The following is a 16,019-nucleotide window of genomic DNA, read 5'->3' as shown; positions in this document are numbered from 1 at the left end:
TTGCGCACTACTATCGAAGCCGAAGACAGCTCCTGTCTGGTATTGCGTCTCGTAGCACGCCGCCACCGTCGATTCTCCCCCATCGCACTCGGTGGCATCAACATTGGCAGCTCGCACACGTCTTTTCCATCGCGGGCGTGCAGATTGCAGAGCATTTGAAAGCCATGTTACCCGACATATCCATCTTTTCGTCCAAAGACGAGATTGATGAGATGCACAGTGCTGTTGCCCCATGTAACACGCTGCCCCGCAGTCCTTTATCTCTTTGTGGAAGTGGTATAGATGGCATGACGCCAGGGAATCAGGTGAATCACGAAGTAGGGGCTATGAGTTGATGCGCTGGTCAGAAGTACGGGGTATGCGCCGAGATCATGAAATGATGCTTCAAATGAGTGTATTTGGCTGTTATGCAGCTTTGTATCTGATGGGGTAACAATGAACAATATGATCTTGGATCATCGATATGTCGCCATATCGATGGAAGTAGTAGCAATGACGTGCCAGTCGCCGCTTGGTTGGCGCCCTTTCCCGTCTCCAATCTTTCTCTTCTTCGTTCGTCATCTCTTCCTTCCTACCAGCAGCGGTTGCACACAATCTGACATCGATACACACCATGGGCCGTAGATAGAATCGTATGCAACAAAGCTAGGAAGTGATGATGGCCTAGATGTAGAACATCGAATCCTTAATCTTGGGATGAATCATCACATCCGAAGCACTGGGGTCCAGCGACGCACCCCCGACCGCCGAAGCCCCAGCGACAGAAGTTGCCGCACTCTGTGTCGGTGTGTCGAACAGGTTCGCCAAGTAGCAACGCGCGCGCTCACATGCCAGATCAGCGTAGTAAGCCGGCGGACAAAGACTAACTGCCTTCGTCGCACGACCGAATAGGTAACACATGTTGTGCGTGAGATCTTCCACAATATCCGCGATATTCGTAAATGGCGGCGGGATCTGCTTGGCGTAGATCTGGCGGAAGATCTCGTCGTGGACGATGTAGTAATGGCAAGGGCGCGCTGTGCCCTGGAGTGCGGCGTGGGCCTGTAGGAAGAAGTCCCAATTGCGGGCCTCCGTAACGCCACGGTCGACAACGGTACCGGGCTTCGTGTTGCCGGAGCGATCGCAGTCTTGCAGGTTCGTGGGGTAGAAGCGAGTCTTGTGTCGCTTACCGCAGATGACGACCGTGAAGCGGGGGAGACCCTTCTTGGTGTCTGGCGCTGGGTACAGTGCCTCACACGCCTTTCGGAGTTGAGGGAGCTCTTGTGAGAGGACCATGTCGTACTGCCCTTCTGAGACACCGTCGCGGTAGATCAAGATGTTCTCCGGGAATACGGTGTGCTTGCCCTTGGTCTTCCATAGGTTGAGACGCGACATAAGCATCTCAGCGAGATCATCGACGTTCTCTTGTCTTCCGCGCTGAATACGCAGAGTGGCGGGCCATTGGCCGAGGGTTTTGTCGATAGAAGCAACCATTGCAGAGACGGATGGCGCATTGGAAGCTGAACCAGGCGAAGGGTGGGTGACGTCGATGCCGACTACCATCGTCTTGTTTTGATCGATGATACCCAGGTTCTTGTTCTCAACGACCTGATTGGTGCCGCCAAGCTTGAGGTTGAACTTCAGCGCGACATTGGCAATGTACTGATCGCGACCACGCTCCTTTGCGAGCTTGGAGCCCACCGAACAGATGGTGTGAAGACCATAGTCTTTGTCGGCGAGCGTCTTAATGCGCTTGTACAAAGGTATGTTGGCCTCTGGCAAGACGATGAACAAGAGGTCTAGACTGCTGGCGGCCTTTTGTAGATATGGGCCGAGACTAGGGTCCTCAGGACTGGCCAGCTGCAGGCGCTGCGGAGGAAGGGGAGGGCTGGCGTTGACACCAATTTTAATCAGGCCTTGATGAAACTCCGACATTACCGCAGCGAAACCCTGGCCGTCGAATGAGCCTGATTTGTAGGGCAGCGTTATCATAACCGCCGACCACTTGGCAAGGCTGGCGCCAATGTTGAACTTGATGTTGATCATGTTCCAAGCGCCGAAACGCGGATCTGCTGTCTTGTTGCCCTTGTATATAACTTTCGGGCCATTGAGAACGCGTCCAGGGACTTTGAGAAGACCGGGGGTAATCGTCAGACCGAAAGATCGCTGTGTTGAATTAGCATACGGTTCACAAAGTCAGAGCAGGAGACTTACCATCAGAAGATTCGTGCTCTCGTCTAAGCCGACGGTCGATACACCCTCGTTGAGAATGGATCTCGCATTTTCCCACGGCTTGCGCACAGCGTATCGAATCATGGTCTGTGTTTGGCCACCATCGAGCTTGGCCTTGGATGGCTGACCCGGAACGACAATGCAGACCTCTGCCGGGAGGTACATGGGGTTCTCTCGATTCCCGCAGTTGACGACTGGAAGCTCGGGATGCTGGAGGATACGGTTGTATGCTACATGTCGTTAGTATCGTGACGCCATTGAGGAAGAGAGGAACATACTCGTCTTGAAGAAGTCAAATACACTGATGTACTTTCCTGACCCAGCAGGCGCTGGGCCCTTCGGCTGAGGCTTTCCTTTGCCCTTGCCTTTCGCAGCGCCCGCCTCGGCCTTGGGCGCACCAGAGGAGCCAGCATCGGCGTCGAGCCAGAACTCAACATCCTTGGCGCCTGCGCCGTGGTTCTTGATGCGTGGCCTGTTCTCCAGCTTATGGCCGTCATCCTTCCTAGCAAGGCCGAATATAGTCTTGATGCGAGGAATGACCTGCTTGGCTTTGTTCCGCTTCTCAGCCAAATGCGTTGTTTGGACGCGGACCAGCTTAAGAAACTTCTCCAAGGCGATAGTGTTTCGTGTACCATAGCTGTGCATGAGACCTGGCAGAGGACCCTGGTTGTAGAACGCTCCGTGACTGACGTTGATATTGACCAGGATGCGGCATGTTGCAACACGCACGCTCGAGAAGAAGCCGCGGATAACTTCGAGACCCGAGCCAAGATCACCCCGTGTTGCATTCTGGTTTAGCGAAAAGCTCTTCGATGAGCCGATCGTAGCCAGGTTGTTGGCGGATTTGACGTAGTGGTTCAGGAAGATGTTGAGCGCCTGGGTCAGTTCTTGCTTATCGCCAAAAGACTGACTGAGGTTGGTAGAGTTCATCCAGTCGACGAGCTCACCGATGCTGTACGTTCGAATATACTTGACCTTGATCTTGTATACTGTGCCGTTGGCAGCCGGTTCATCTTCGCCTTCGGTGCGGTACTGAATATCGATGATGTCTTCGTCATGCTTGAACTTGTTCTTGGAGACAAGGGTTTGACGAAAATCAGTCGCGACATTGCCTTTGTGGTCCAACATCTCAGGTGATTGAAGCAAGAGCTCCATTACTCGGTGACGCTTCCTACCAGCGGCCTCCGGTTGGACATCGACATCGTACCGGTACAATACCATGTTCGATGGTGGCAGCAACTCGACATAGTTCGCGGTGAGCTCCACCTTGATACCTCGGGTGCCGTATCCAGGTCTGGTAGGGTTGCCTTCCGAAAGCTTCAAGGTGCTCAGGTCGAGCGTCTTCTTGCCGACGGGATGCATCGCATCTTCCGTCTTGGCGACCTGGGGGTTTTGCGATGCCGCGTTGCTATACGAATGTTCAGCATTGTCTTCGACTGCATCGAAACCCAACATACGAGAAGACCTGGTTTTCTACTGGGCCACTAGGTGGACCACCCCTTCCACCACCACGTCCTCCGCCTCCACCTCTGTCGCCTCGATAGCCGCCACCTCCTCGGTCTCCACGAAATCCGCCATCTCCTCTTCCGCGACCTCCAAAATCGCCTCTTCCACCTCCACGACCACCTCCACGATCACCACGGTAGCCTCCTCTACCCCTGTCGCCGCCACCTCGTGGTGCCGACATTGTTGAATGGCTAATTGAGACGTTCGGACCAAATGATGAGATAGCAGCGCTCGACGGCAGTCGACGCAATAAGCGAGAGAAAAATGTGCTTCACCAAAAGCTGTACCTGACGCAAATGATTTATGAGAGTTGAGATGAGTTTGCCTGCAATGCCCTGTTTGTTGTTCGCAAGGCAGATGCGGCCAGGCTGAGCGAAGAGAAATGACGAGACGACGAGACGCGGTGAGGCGAGGCAGCAAACGCGCCAAGTGGGGTAACCGCAAGCTCCGCCTTCCCCGCGGACACTTTTGACACGCGACGCGACCTTATTTGTGCACTCAGGGGGCGTCAGAAGTGGTGTCAAACGGGTTTCTAGCGTCCGCAGTGCTACAAAGATGAATCTGGCAACAGAACGATCGATGATATCGGTGGCATGATGAACTTTCGGGGTCATTGGGGCGATGCGAAGCTGAAAAGCACGGACATTCTTTTGTCTATCTCAATTCTTTCCGTTCCCCAGGCAGGGTGCACGTGTTTCAATTACGCTGCAAAAGGAATATCTCTATGCTAGAGTCGCTCCCATTGCCCTGTAGCTCTCTATACGCATCTCCTTGTCTCCTTCCGGTGAAAGCCGCTCGGCTGGGCGGCCGCAGCCCTTGGTGCGACGGTTGTGGGGGCGGAGGAAGCTGTTTCTCAACGTCTGGCTGTGGTCGCTTCTCCATGGTCGCACCGCGCCGTACATCGGGACGCGACTGGAAAGCTTGCATGCGATATGACCCCTGCTCAGATTTTCCTGCCGATGAAGATGACGTTGGTGCGAATTTGCCTCCGAGGAAGTTGTTTGATGGGCGGCGGCGGGACGATGCTTGCGACGTGTTGCCGAAGACGCGTGGGAACAGTTTGTTCATGAGAGGCTTGCAGCCTGGAAGGCAGCCGCAGATAACACCTACACCGCTCTCTACCGACATGATGACGAAGGTGGTAGCTCCGTACCCTGTACATTGTTAGTTGATGATTGCGTACAGCTGTGATTCGATGGTGACCCACAAAAGACGTCGTAGGAGACGAGGTATAGGTGTGTATAGTAAAGTCGTACGACGCCGGCGATGCATACACTGATCCCATGTCAGCCTGATCCAAAGTAGATTGTGAAAGGTTGACCTACATGACACCAAGCGAAAACATGCTCGTCAGAGTTACGCGCTGACGGAGCGATACTTGGACGTTCAAAAGATTTCTCGCGGGCCATAGGAAGATGACGAAGTCGCTGAATGTGTTTTGCGCCGAGTGGAAGTAGTAGATCGCCTTGATGTTGAGGCACTTGGCTGTGTTGATGTACTTGAAGATCTCCCAGTACGTGCTGGCGGGCCTGCAGTGGTTGTTAGCATAATGTGCAATAGTTGAGATGATCGCGTTTGCTTACGAGCATTGGAACAGGGTGATGAAGAAGCAGGCCGTGTTCAGAGTTACCGTATAGAAGATCATCAAGCGGCAGAACCACTTGTCGAGCTTCGACGGAAATATGCCTAGAAAGCTATCAGTAATTGCGCTGCCACGGCTTCGCACATGCTGCACACTCACGTATGTAGGTGAGAAGAATTGCGACCTTCATGAACGTGATGATGGCAGTGAAGAGCAATTGCGTCGACATGCCCATCTATACTGTTGTGAGCATGAGAACACCAGCTCGTGACGCGTAACGTACCTGAGCAGCTTTCATCGTCCCGAACAGTCGCTCAGGTCGAACATCCCCTACTTGATATCAGCTACGGCGCATGTAACCCAAGTCAGGGTCTACTCACATAGATGATAGCCCATTTGGTAATCTGGCAGCATCGATATTATGAGCATAACGTTGCTTCCGACAGACATCACCTACACAGGTCAGTGCTCTACTCTCAGGTCAATAGATGTATTCTTCTGTTACTTACGGCTGCCATCAGCATCGTCCAGTCGTCCCATCCCAATGTATTGACGAGCACTGTCCGACAGTAGAATCGGCATGATATGAACCCAATAACAAGGACAGTCAGTGGAACCAGTATCGCCAAAGCCAATGTGAGGTGGTTCGCTGGGTCGACATAGTTAGGCGGCGGAAACGATGCGAACTCCTCCGCCGTAGGAAATCTCGAAGTCATGATGAGTAAACGCCAGCAAAGACAGCCGCAAAAACAACATAAGTCCTCCGCGGGTACCAGAAAAGCATTCCTGAATCACTCGGGAGCGCCCGCGGCCATTATAACCGGCATGCTCGTAATAGGAGCCGGCATACACACCAACTACCCCGCGACCTGTAGGAGCAGGAGGTGAAACTTACTTGAAGTGAGCTACGCACGTCCCGCGCATAGTGTGAGTGGCGCTTCGCCTGCCACCTGCTTGAAACGACACCATCGCCCGAAGGTCGCGACTGGTCCAGACACTTACTCACGTTTGTGCGGCTGAAGGCACCCGAGGCCGGGTCTTCCATGTTTTCCATGTGGCTTTCGACTTGTTAGTTCGCCATACGGTTGCTTGGGATGGCCTGTGTTGAAGCCTCTAACGGAAACATCCATCTTTGGGTAAGCAAAGTCAATTGCGCCTTGTGTCCCAGTGATGTTTGAAGCCGAACATGATGAGCGCATTGCTTTTTGTCACGATCGTCAGTAGCCGTGGAAGTACACTCCACTCGTGGAACGTGCCGCAGTGATCGTACTGATCTTCCCATAGTTCCCATGGTAGCGCACGTGGCCGCAAAACCGTTGGCAGACCAAAGCGCACTTACCACATTCACACATGACGTCCGAAGGAGCATCAACATCGGTATCAGCAGGACAATCGTGACCCTTTGCAGCACGGTGAAGGTCGGCGAGGAGAGCACTCCTCCAGCACCTCTTTACCTGTCGACCAATTACAATAATGCAATAATCTGGCAAGTCCCAACGTGCTTGAGCGTGGTGGTGAGGGTTCGCAAAAGGGCAGGTGGTTTCGCTTAGTCTAACCAGCCCGCATTAGCTAGCACAGGGGCGCAATAGATAAGGCTGGACATTTGCTGAAACTTCGTATAAAATGCCCTATAGCAAGCTCCCGTAATGACATGGATAATAGAAGGTGGGCGTGTCCCGTACCCAGGCACCGGCGTTTGAACGACGCACGTGCGACATGGGATGAAGGAAGCGGGTCAGTATACCGCGGACTTGGCTCATGGATCGCCTGAGGCCGGCATTGGGGGGCGGAAATGTGGCTGGGTAAGGTTTCCAGATGGCATTCGTCGCGTTCACCAAGTCTGCGGATCGCAATGACGAGACATGTGATTATTAATCTGGGAAGGGGTGGTATGGTCCGGCGATTGACCGAAATGTGTCATGGCAGTGGTAGGTGACAGCGGCAGATAATCGAGCTACGGTTGAAGTTGCGGATGATGGCGTTGCTTGGCGCATCGCTCAGCTCCCCACGAGCGCGACAATGAAATTCATACGTTAGCGTCGGTGTCCACATGTCAGTACCATTTGCGGCACATTGCCGAGGTCTTATCGTAGTGCCACTTCCCAACCTCCTACAAGACGCACCTCTGCTTCCCACCTACCCACCTAGGACACCGCATGCAAACTTCGTCACGAAGGCCTTCTACGTCATCGGCGTTGCCCGGATTTTCTCACGGTCCTGAGTATCGACACAACCCCCATTCCTGCGATCCGTGACTTGTCAGCCTGGCGCGGCTGGTCTGCCGTCCTCGATCACCGGCGTCTATCAGCCACTTTATTGTAATTTGCATACACGCAGCGCACGTACCGAATTGCGATACGTATCGGACATATGCGAGCGAGCGTAGCACGCTTCAAAATGCTCTAAGAGTGTTCGTCAGGGTTCATGCTCGTAACCATACCGTCGCGTTCAAATTTGTCACGAACATCAGATGTCGGCCACTCTCAACCACGCAGAAAGAATCTTAAGTGGTCGGACATTCAGGCTACTCACAATTCTCCCTGCCCTCAATGAAGATGAACCGTTGCGATGCGAATGCCACTCTTTCGACATTGACGAGGCTCCTCCGTACGAAGCGTTGTCTTACGTGTGGGGCGATTCAACACCATCTGCCAACATATGGTGCAATGATCAGTGTATAGAGATTGGCCCTTCGCTTTCGCAGGCATTCAAAAGGCTACGTTATCGAGAAGTCACGCGCCTAATTTGGGCGGATGCGATTTGTATCGACCAAGCAGATGAGGGCGAGAAAAGTCACCAAGTTCCGATGATGGGTAGCATCTATTCGTTGGCAAGAAGAGTCGTTGTCTGGTTAGGCCAAGGAGATGCGCAACAGATACGACTAGCCTTCGAGTCCAGTAAAATCATTGCCGACGCTTGTTATGATTACGATCAGAGACACGGCATCATTCCAGATAGCTTCACAACCCATGACGAAGTCAAACTCCCGGAAATCGCGGCCTCTCCGACCGTACTAAGTAGCCTCAAGGAACTTTACAATCGACCTTGGTTCTATAGGATATGGTGCATCCAAGAAATTCGCTTAGCTGCAGACGCGATAGTCATCTGGGGAGACGACGAGTTATCTTGGTCAGCTCTAGCTATAAGTGCCGCATGGATCCGTGATAGGGATTATCGTAACGGGGATAAGTTAGCATTTTATGGGCTAGACAGCACAAATGCGGCCACGATGAGCCAAGAAACCATGTATCCACTACTAGAGGCGCTGCAGCTCTTTTGCACTCATGAGTCTTCTGACCCAAGCGACAAAGTGTACGGCCTACTCAATATCGTCTCACCAAGGTCAGAGGTAGATGCTTTAGGCGTCGACTATACAAAAGGCCTTGATGAAATATATGCCGACACGGTGTTGGTTTACATTCAACTTTACGCACGACTGACTGCGTTCGGCTGCATTGATCACCACGTCAACTATGATGGGCCTGGTCCTGAAGAGTGGAGATTCATTGACCACGATGTCATCTATGATGGACCTGGTCCTGAGGAATATGAGGACATTGAATACAGATCGTGGGCCCCGCGGTGGGATAGTGAGCATTCTCGTATGCCAATAGGATTACCTGAAGATTCATGTCCTTGGAGTGCATGTGGAGAGCATAAAGGGACTATTACTGTCGGCAGCTTGTCAGCTCTGGGAGATCTCTGTCTCAAAGGCGTGACGTACAGCAAGGTTTCTGAGGTCGAAGAGGTCATGGACTATCACAACCTGTCAGACCCCAAGTATATCGGCGGCCCGAAGACTACCGAGGATGCCAACGAAAGTATTACTGGTGCCAAGGATGTCCAAGCTATCGGGAATCCACCAAAAAGTCATCCATTCCTCAAATGTCACGAGCGTATGAATGTCAAATCGTCCCCAGAAAAACTCGCTCGCACATTGACGGGAGGCAGGTGGGTGGTTGGTTTGGATGAGTACCTACAGCTTCCAGATGAAAAAGCGAGACACAGCAACGCTTGCTCACGTTTGCTGCGCCGACTGATCAATCTTCAAGAGTCTGGTGATCAGGGCGAGTATGTTCACGATCGCGATTCAGTTTTATTTGGAAGCATATCTTATAATGTTTGTCGTCACCGCCGCCTGTTTTGGACGGAGAAAGGATCGTATGGTCTCGGCCCACAATGTATGCGAGCCGGTGATATCGTGGTAGTGTTGTACGGTGGTAACACACCCTATGTATTGCGACCAAGAGGAGATAAACACGTATTCATGGGTCAGGCTTACGTCGACGAGATCATGAACGGAGAGATTTTTCAGGGTCCAGCAGCGGACATACCGGAGGAGCAAATCTTTTGTCTTATTTAGGATTCCGATAGTCAATGATCATGAAGGTGGAAAGCTACAACTGCAATGACCTTATGAGAGACCCAGGATTGACGCGATGGCAATTACAGTTTCTCAAGGCGCTTTGATCTGACCAACATCCCCATCGCTACCCTGCCCCGTCGTTTCCTCATCAGAACTCGTCCGTTCCTCACGTTCAGAAGCCTGACCGCCACCCCTCTTAACCAACTCTCTCGCATACAGCAGCCGAATCGTAAGCGCAGTCGCAATCAGCGCCGCACTCAAGAACGACACCGTAATAAACCCCTTCCGATACTGCGGCGCCTCAACCTGCCTCCAAACAAGAAGCGGCAGCCAAGCCTGTATCACATACGCCATCTCATTCATTGCTGCGACAACGATAGCCCGCTCTTCGTTATCGTGCGTGCAGATCTCATGAGCCCATGCGAAGCACAAGCCGGAAAGACCGCCACCGAAACCGGAGAGAATGTAGCAAGCCCACTTCCATTTGATGGGTATATCCCAGATGGCCAGACTGGTAGAGCAGATGATATTCATGCAGCCGCCGAAGACGATTGGTTGCCATCTGGAGCCTTTGAGGATGCTGTCGCTCGTCCAGGCGTATAGCAGTGTTGTGACGACTTGTACGGCGTTGGTAGTTGTGGGGTACTGTCAACAACGTCAGTATTGCTACTTGTTCCGACGGTGTAGTGAAACTTACGGTATTGATCTCGCTGACGGTGTACTTCGGGTCCTTGCTCGCCTTGAGAAACTGTTGAAAGATCGGCTGTGATCCCATACTAGCATTGTTGAAGAACACGTAAAGCGGAACAAGAGCCCAGATATGCCACGACGTAAAGATCTTGCGTACTTTGGCCCTAGTATACGGCTTCCGCTTCTGTCGTCCTTCAAGTCGCATGCGCTCCTGCGCAAATGCAACCTCTTCTTTGGTCAGGTAGAAGGGTTTAGAGATCTCCGGAAGATCGGGCAGACAGAAGAAGCCGAGGACCGCGATGGGGAGAGAGATTATCCCGTCCACGATGAAGAGCCATTGCCAGCCTCTGAAGCCGCCTTTTCCGTCGAGCTTGTACACGCCGGCCATCAGATAGCCGGAGAACATGGTCGCGATGGCACCGCTGGTATGGAAGATACAAGATCTCTTGGCGAGCTCTTCCTTCCGGTACCACGATCCGATGATGTATTGCATGCCTGGGTAAAATGTGCTCTCCGCGAGGCCGATAAGGAAGCGCAGGGCGTAGATTGTCTCGGCGTTGTTGGCACGGCAAAGGCAGAACGTTAAGACAGCCCAAGTAAGCTACCGGTGTCAGTACTCATCTCCCAACCGCGCGGTGTTGCAGAATCATACCTCCATTGCGGGTATCCAAATCGACGGTCGAATGCGAGTAAGAATGATGTTGCTGGGTATTTCGCCGATGACATAGCCCACAGTCCAACAAGTCTGCATGTAGTTGAGCTGGTTGCCGTAAAGCCCAAGATCCTCCTTCCTACCCCAATGTCAGCCAGTCATCGCTAACGGAGGTCAGATACATACATCCCCGAGACGAAAGCGCTGTTTATGTTCATCTGATCAAGGTACTTGATGAAGTACCCCAACGACGCGAAGGTGAGTAGAGCGGCATCGAGCTTGAACATGAACCATCGCTCTTCTTTCGGCTTGTCCAAGGTATCCCAGAGGTAGTAGTACCACTTGTGCGGCGTCGCTTTAAGCTCTTCGTTGGTTTGGATGACAGTTGTAGCTGCGACTGCTTCCGTCGAGATATCCTGAGGTCGACCCATCTTCGCGAGGCTTCAGTGTGAAACGTATGTCTCGTGTCTGGTGTCTAAGGCGGTACTGGCACAAGCCTCAGCTTTATTGAACAAGCAGCACAAGGCCTCCTTTGCTATTGCTAAGCATCTTTTACGAAGTTACCCGTTCAGCATGGCGCTCGGCGCGTCAGTGGCGAGTCGATAATGCGCGGTAGGCTTCGTAGCGCGATTCGACATACTGGGGTGGGTATGGCGTTATGACAGGGTTCGCGTGGGGTTTGTGCGACATGTAGACAGTCTAAGTCTGATAAGCACGAACGTGAATTGCGTTTCCGGTGTTTGTAGGTTCAAGATCGTCGTGATGCATGGGAGTGGTGTGGCGTCATGTGTCGTGATCAGGCATGCAGATTGCGTGCCTGAGTCGCGCAATAACCGTGCCGAAAAACGCAGAGAACCTCAACACATTTCGTTTAATCATGTGACTGTAGAAAGCTCCCGAGGCCGTCTGTGCTGCTGGCTGTCTGGGCAGACTGGGTTTTGCGATTGAGACATGTTGTATTCATCCAGTATATCATATACACGTCGCTTCAAACCGTTTCTCAGTTCTAGGGTTAGCAAAGAACGCTTTCATCCTCTCAAGCTGCTCTGCCCTTGCGCTATGCCACTTCTCGGTATGCCCATGCAACTTATCTCTGCCCGCTTCTTCTAGATCAGCATTGACCCAGTCCATAAGCTCGTTGACATAGCTCGCTTCTTGATCTCGCAGACTATGAAACGACTTGCCATAGCCTTTGCTCTTCACGCGTGCGTTGTATTCTGACCGCATAGCATCTTTGCTGGGAATTTTGGCCTGGCCTGAGAGCACCTTTGCAACGACCATAGCTTGAAACTCGAATAGCGTGAAGGTAGCCGTGAAGAAAGGCACGCCAACAAAGGCGAGGGTCGGATCGTTAATGTAGAAGATATCTTTGTGTAGGTTGTGAAATTGTGTACCATCCGTCACCAACACCGCGCCGTCGGCATGCTGGACTGGCGTCTCGTCCGAGGTGAGCTGTGGTAGGAAAGGCAGGGCGAGATAGTAGCCAGTGCAAAGTATGACATGGTGGATATCACAGATCTTTGCGCCTGACTTCAACGTGATGGTGGCTGGGATCGCTTCGTCGGGGTCCAGTGATGCCGATGCATTCACGCGTGGTTCGTCGTACGACGCAACCTCCTCGATGCGAAATGCATTCTCTGGAAGCATGCTAGGCGGTAGATCAAATTTGCCGTTTCTTTGGCTCTGTAAAATCTTGTTTGCGTATGGGCCAAGTTCACGAGCAATGTCCGTTGCGGATACACTTGCACCGACAAGTAGATAGTTCTGGAGTAGTATCAGGTCACAAGGACGTCGTTTCGCTCGATCAAGCGCGAACGTACCTTATCTTGGGCATTCTCGGGCCTTCGGTAGCTTTTCGAATGTTGCACTCTACCAGGAAATCGTCGCTTCCACTCTGCCAGTCCATGCGTGTCGGGAACTCTTGGTGTGTGGTAATGACCAGACGCAATCACTACGGCGTCAAAGTCCTAGCCGAAGATTAGCAAACTCGAGGTGCAGCCAATATCAGAGTAATACTGACATGAACGGATACACGTCGCTTAAGCGCACCTTCCTCAATCTGCAGAGTCGCAGTCTCGACCGTCCATAATTTACCGTTCTTCGTAACCCGTCTCACGTCGGTATCGTACCGGGTCAGCCCATGCACCCCGGTCGAGGCAGCAGTAGCCTGTATGTAGTCGCACAAGACTTGATGCGTCACATAATCCTCAGTCCCAGGCGGAAACGGATTCAAGGTGGTTTCCAACAAGCGCGTGCTCACGTTGTTCTTTAGGCCCACATAGCATGGACTGTGTAGGGCCAGTCAGTCCAAAGTAGCGTTTGACGTGAAATTTGTAGACCTTACCCAGGTGGCGCATGAAGCAGTCTCTCCGTATCCTCCGTCTCCTCAGTCGCATGAACACTGTCAGCTCTAGACACTTTGGTTCCCGAATACGGTGGTTCCAGGGGCTTTCGCTCATCGTAGAGCCTGTTAAGCTGTCAGTCCTGCCTGAGGGACATGAAGTTGGACCGTATACCAGATGCCTCCTGCGGCACTCGATCGCTCAAAAACAGTGACCTCGACACCCTCTTTTTGGAGATGAGCTGCAGCTACCACGCCACTGATACCTGCGCCAATTACAGTAACACTTTTGCATCGGAAAGACATGTTGGAAATATTGCTTGTATGCTGAGGGATATTCTTCGCAGCTTCGCGCGTGCGCGTGCGAATAAGACCCAACTCTTCAGCCGACAGCAACACACACAAGCCTCCCAACACTCGAACATGAAAGCCATCTACCTACTGTCAGCATTCTTTGCTTATGCCTCGGCTATAGCGCTTGTCAGCACTGCAAGCATCTCAACCGGGGTGTAGCTAGAAACAAAGCGCGATGGTGGATACGAATGGCATCATGAGCGGCCATGTTCGCATGGGATGCCAGCAACCAAAACCGACGCACTTATTTGCGACTAAGATGTGATTACCTTTGACATGAAGCGAAGTTTCTCCGAGCGATAACATGAGAAACGTTGACTGGGTATTCGTCATCTGCAAGATTATGATGTGATCGCAACCCCGCAACAAGTGTCGCAACCAGCACGCGACGCAGCCACATCAGTCAACCATGCATGGGAGTCGGATTTGTGAACGAACGACCTGAGAAGTGGGGTAATAGAGTTCCGGATATAAAACTGCTTTGGACCGCGAGCGATGAGGTCTGCGCAACTGCATCGCAAACAACTTTGACAATGGCTCCAATCGCAATCCCCGTTCACGAACACATCCAGGAGAAGGATACCGTCCAGCCGCGGAAGGACTCGCTGGGGTTGCCAGAGCCAGCCAGGAAGAGACTCGAGAAGGCAGGAATCGATCTGTCGGCCGGCTATCCGTACAGACCAGCAAAACCACTCTACCTTGACGATGTGTACAAGATCAGGGACTATGATCGTGAGCACATCGATCCAGGTATCCGAGCCGATCCAGAGAAGCAAGCGTTGTTTAGTGCTGCGAAGGAAGTCATCCATTTAACCTCACACATCGGAACTGAGATCGTTGGACTTCAGCTGAAGGACCTTACCGACCAACAAAAGGATGAGCTTGGTCTTCTGATCGCTGAAAGAAGCGTGGTGTTCTTCCGTGATCAGGATCTCTCGCCTCAAGAGCAGAAGAAGCTGGGCGAGTATTATGGCGAAATTGAAGTCCACGTGAGTAGTTCTTCCCCAAAGACACTTCACGCGCTAAGATCGAGTGAAGCCACAAGTTCCATTCGTACCCGGTGTGCCAGGGGTGACGGTTCTGTGGCCCGCTCTGCAGGCGACGGAAGTGCCAGCCAGCTTCCGGAAGACGGGCGGAGCGTCTAGGTGGCACACTGATCTGGTGCACGAGCGCCAACCTGCTGGGTAAGTGATGGTATCTTGAGAGGATGTTCATTTCTGACTCTTTTAGCGTGACACATCTCCACAATGATACCATCCCAAAGATCGGAGGTGACACCCTCTGGGCTTCAGGCTACGCTGCGTACGAGAAGCTTTCTCCTGCTTTCCGAAAGATCATCGATGGCAGAGAAGCAGTGTACCGCAGTGCGCACCCGTACCTTGACCGCGACGACACTAGTGCTGGCCCTAAGCACATCGAACGCGTTCATCCGATTGTTCGTGTCCACCCGGCAACCGGATGGAAAGCACTGTGGGTCAACCGCGCCTTCACAGATCGCATCGTCGGACTAGACAAAGCTGAAAGCGACGTGATTCTCAACTACCTCTTCGATGTGTATGAAAACAACGTCGATATCCAGGTCCGGTTCCGCTGGACGCCAGGAACTTCGGCATTGTGGGATAACAGAATTACAATCCACAACGCGAGTTGGGATTATGGAGGAATTGAGCCGAGGCACGGAACAAGGGTTACGTCGTTGGCGGAGAAGCCCTACTTCAAGGCTGATGCACCAACTCGCAGACAAGCATTGGGCCTCGCAGGACCTGAAGATGTTTAGAGGGTAGATGGCGAATGTGTGAAGCTGGACTATAGGAGAGACGCGTTCCAGCGCGAAGGCGCGAGCTGGGTGCCCTAATTACTACGCTATCCCTATCATGAACAAGCGTCATACATCTTGGCATGGCATCATCGACCCCTTGATGCTCTCGGTGCATGCGGCCAACGCGTGTCCATAGGCAAATACTATCATTGTTCGATGACCTTTTCTTATCTTTCCATCAATGTCAGCTACTCATAGTTTCAGCAACTTCTCAGCATTCTGCCACGCAAACATGTCCATCTCGGCGTCACTCAAGACCTGCGCCCGCGCCAACTTCTCCACAAACGCCCACCCATCCGTATTGGCGCTGGACGGATAATCGACCGAATACATGATCCTCTCAACTGGGCTCACCTGTCTCAACTGCTCGAATTGTCTCACAGTAGAGAATGCAGTCGTAATGCTCCAGACATCCGTCCTCCACACCCGATCGAACGTTGTATCATTGCGTAGTCCCGCCGAATCGAATCGGTCATTGAACATGGTCACTTCTTCGCC

General features: G+C 52.5%; 5 protein-coding genes across 5 annotated transcripts; 1 reads left to right on the top strand and 4 right to left on the bottom strand.

The window, feature by feature from the left end:
- Nucleotides 1–663: 663 nt before the first annotated feature.
- J4E79_003004 (uncharacterized protein) lies at nucleotides 664–3,898 on the bottom strand (the record flags this gene model as incomplete). The annotated part of the gene is made up of 4 exons (XM_049351900.1): nucleotides 664–2,145; nucleotides 2,194–2,441; nucleotides 2,490–3,619; nucleotides 3,669–3,898. 4 exons carry the CDS (start codon nucleotides 3,896–3,898, stop codon nucleotides 664–666), a joined length of 3,090 nt encoding a protein of 1,029 aa, XP_049213371.1.
- Nucleotides 3,899–4,413: 515 nt separating this feature from the next.
- On the bottom strand, nucleotides 4,414–5,881 carry J4E79_003003 (uncharacterized protein; the record flags this gene model as incomplete). Its single annotated transcript, XM_049351899.1, has 7 exons — nucleotides 4,414–4,871; nucleotides 4,925–4,992; nucleotides 5,043–5,246; nucleotides 5,301–5,403; nucleotides 5,459–5,534; nucleotides 5,583–5,629; nucleotides 5,809–5,881. 7 exons carry the CDS (start codon nucleotides 5,879–5,881, stop codon nucleotides 4,414–4,416), a joined length of 1,029 nt encoding a protein of 342 aa, XP_049213370.1.
- A 3,874-nt stretch (nucleotides 5,882–9,755) lies between these two features.
- J4E79_003002 (uncharacterized protein) lies at nucleotides 9,756–11,438 on the bottom strand (the record flags this gene model as incomplete). The annotated part of the gene is made up of 4 exons (XM_049351898.1): nucleotides 9,756–10,310; nucleotides 10,363–10,956; nucleotides 11,008–11,146; nucleotides 11,194–11,438. The coding sequence occupies 4 exons, from the start codon at nucleotides 11,436–11,438 to the stop codon at nucleotides 9,756–9,758; spliced, it is 1,533 nt and encodes a 510-aa protein (XP_049213369.1).
- Nucleotides 11,439–11,979: 541 nt separating this feature from the next.
- Nucleotides 11,980–12,913, bottom strand: J4E79_003001 (uncharacterized protein; the record flags this gene model as incomplete). Its single annotated transcript, XM_049351897.1, has 2 exons — nucleotides 11,980–12,748; nucleotides 12,828–12,913. 2 exons carry the CDS (start codon nucleotides 12,911–12,913, stop codon nucleotides 11,980–11,982), a joined length of 855 nt encoding a protein of 284 aa, XP_049213368.1.
- A 1,322-nt stretch (nucleotides 12,914–14,235) lies between these two features.
- J4E79_003000 (uncharacterized protein) lies at nucleotides 14,236–15,479 on the top strand (the record flags this gene model as incomplete). The annotated part of the gene is made up of 3 exons (XM_049351896.1): nucleotides 14,236–14,691; nucleotides 14,741–14,886; nucleotides 14,933–15,479. 3 exons carry the CDS (start codon nucleotides 14,236–14,238, stop codon nucleotides 15,477–15,479), a joined length of 1,149 nt encoding a protein of 382 aa, XP_049213367.1.
- Between the last annotated feature and the right edge of the window lie 540 nt (nucleotides 15,480–16,019).

The sequence above is a fragment of the Alternaria viburni genome (assembly GCF_023758015.1).
Source record: "Alternaria viburni strain BMP 2772 chromosome Unknown scaffold_5, whole genome shotgun sequence".
Classification (NCBI taxonomy): domain Eukaryota; kingdom Fungi; phylum Ascomycota; class Dothideomycetes; order Pleosporales; family Pleosporaceae; genus Alternaria; species Alternaria viburni.
Note: the sequence above shows the minus strand (reverse complement) of the source record. Positions and strands in the feature narration are given on the sequence as shown.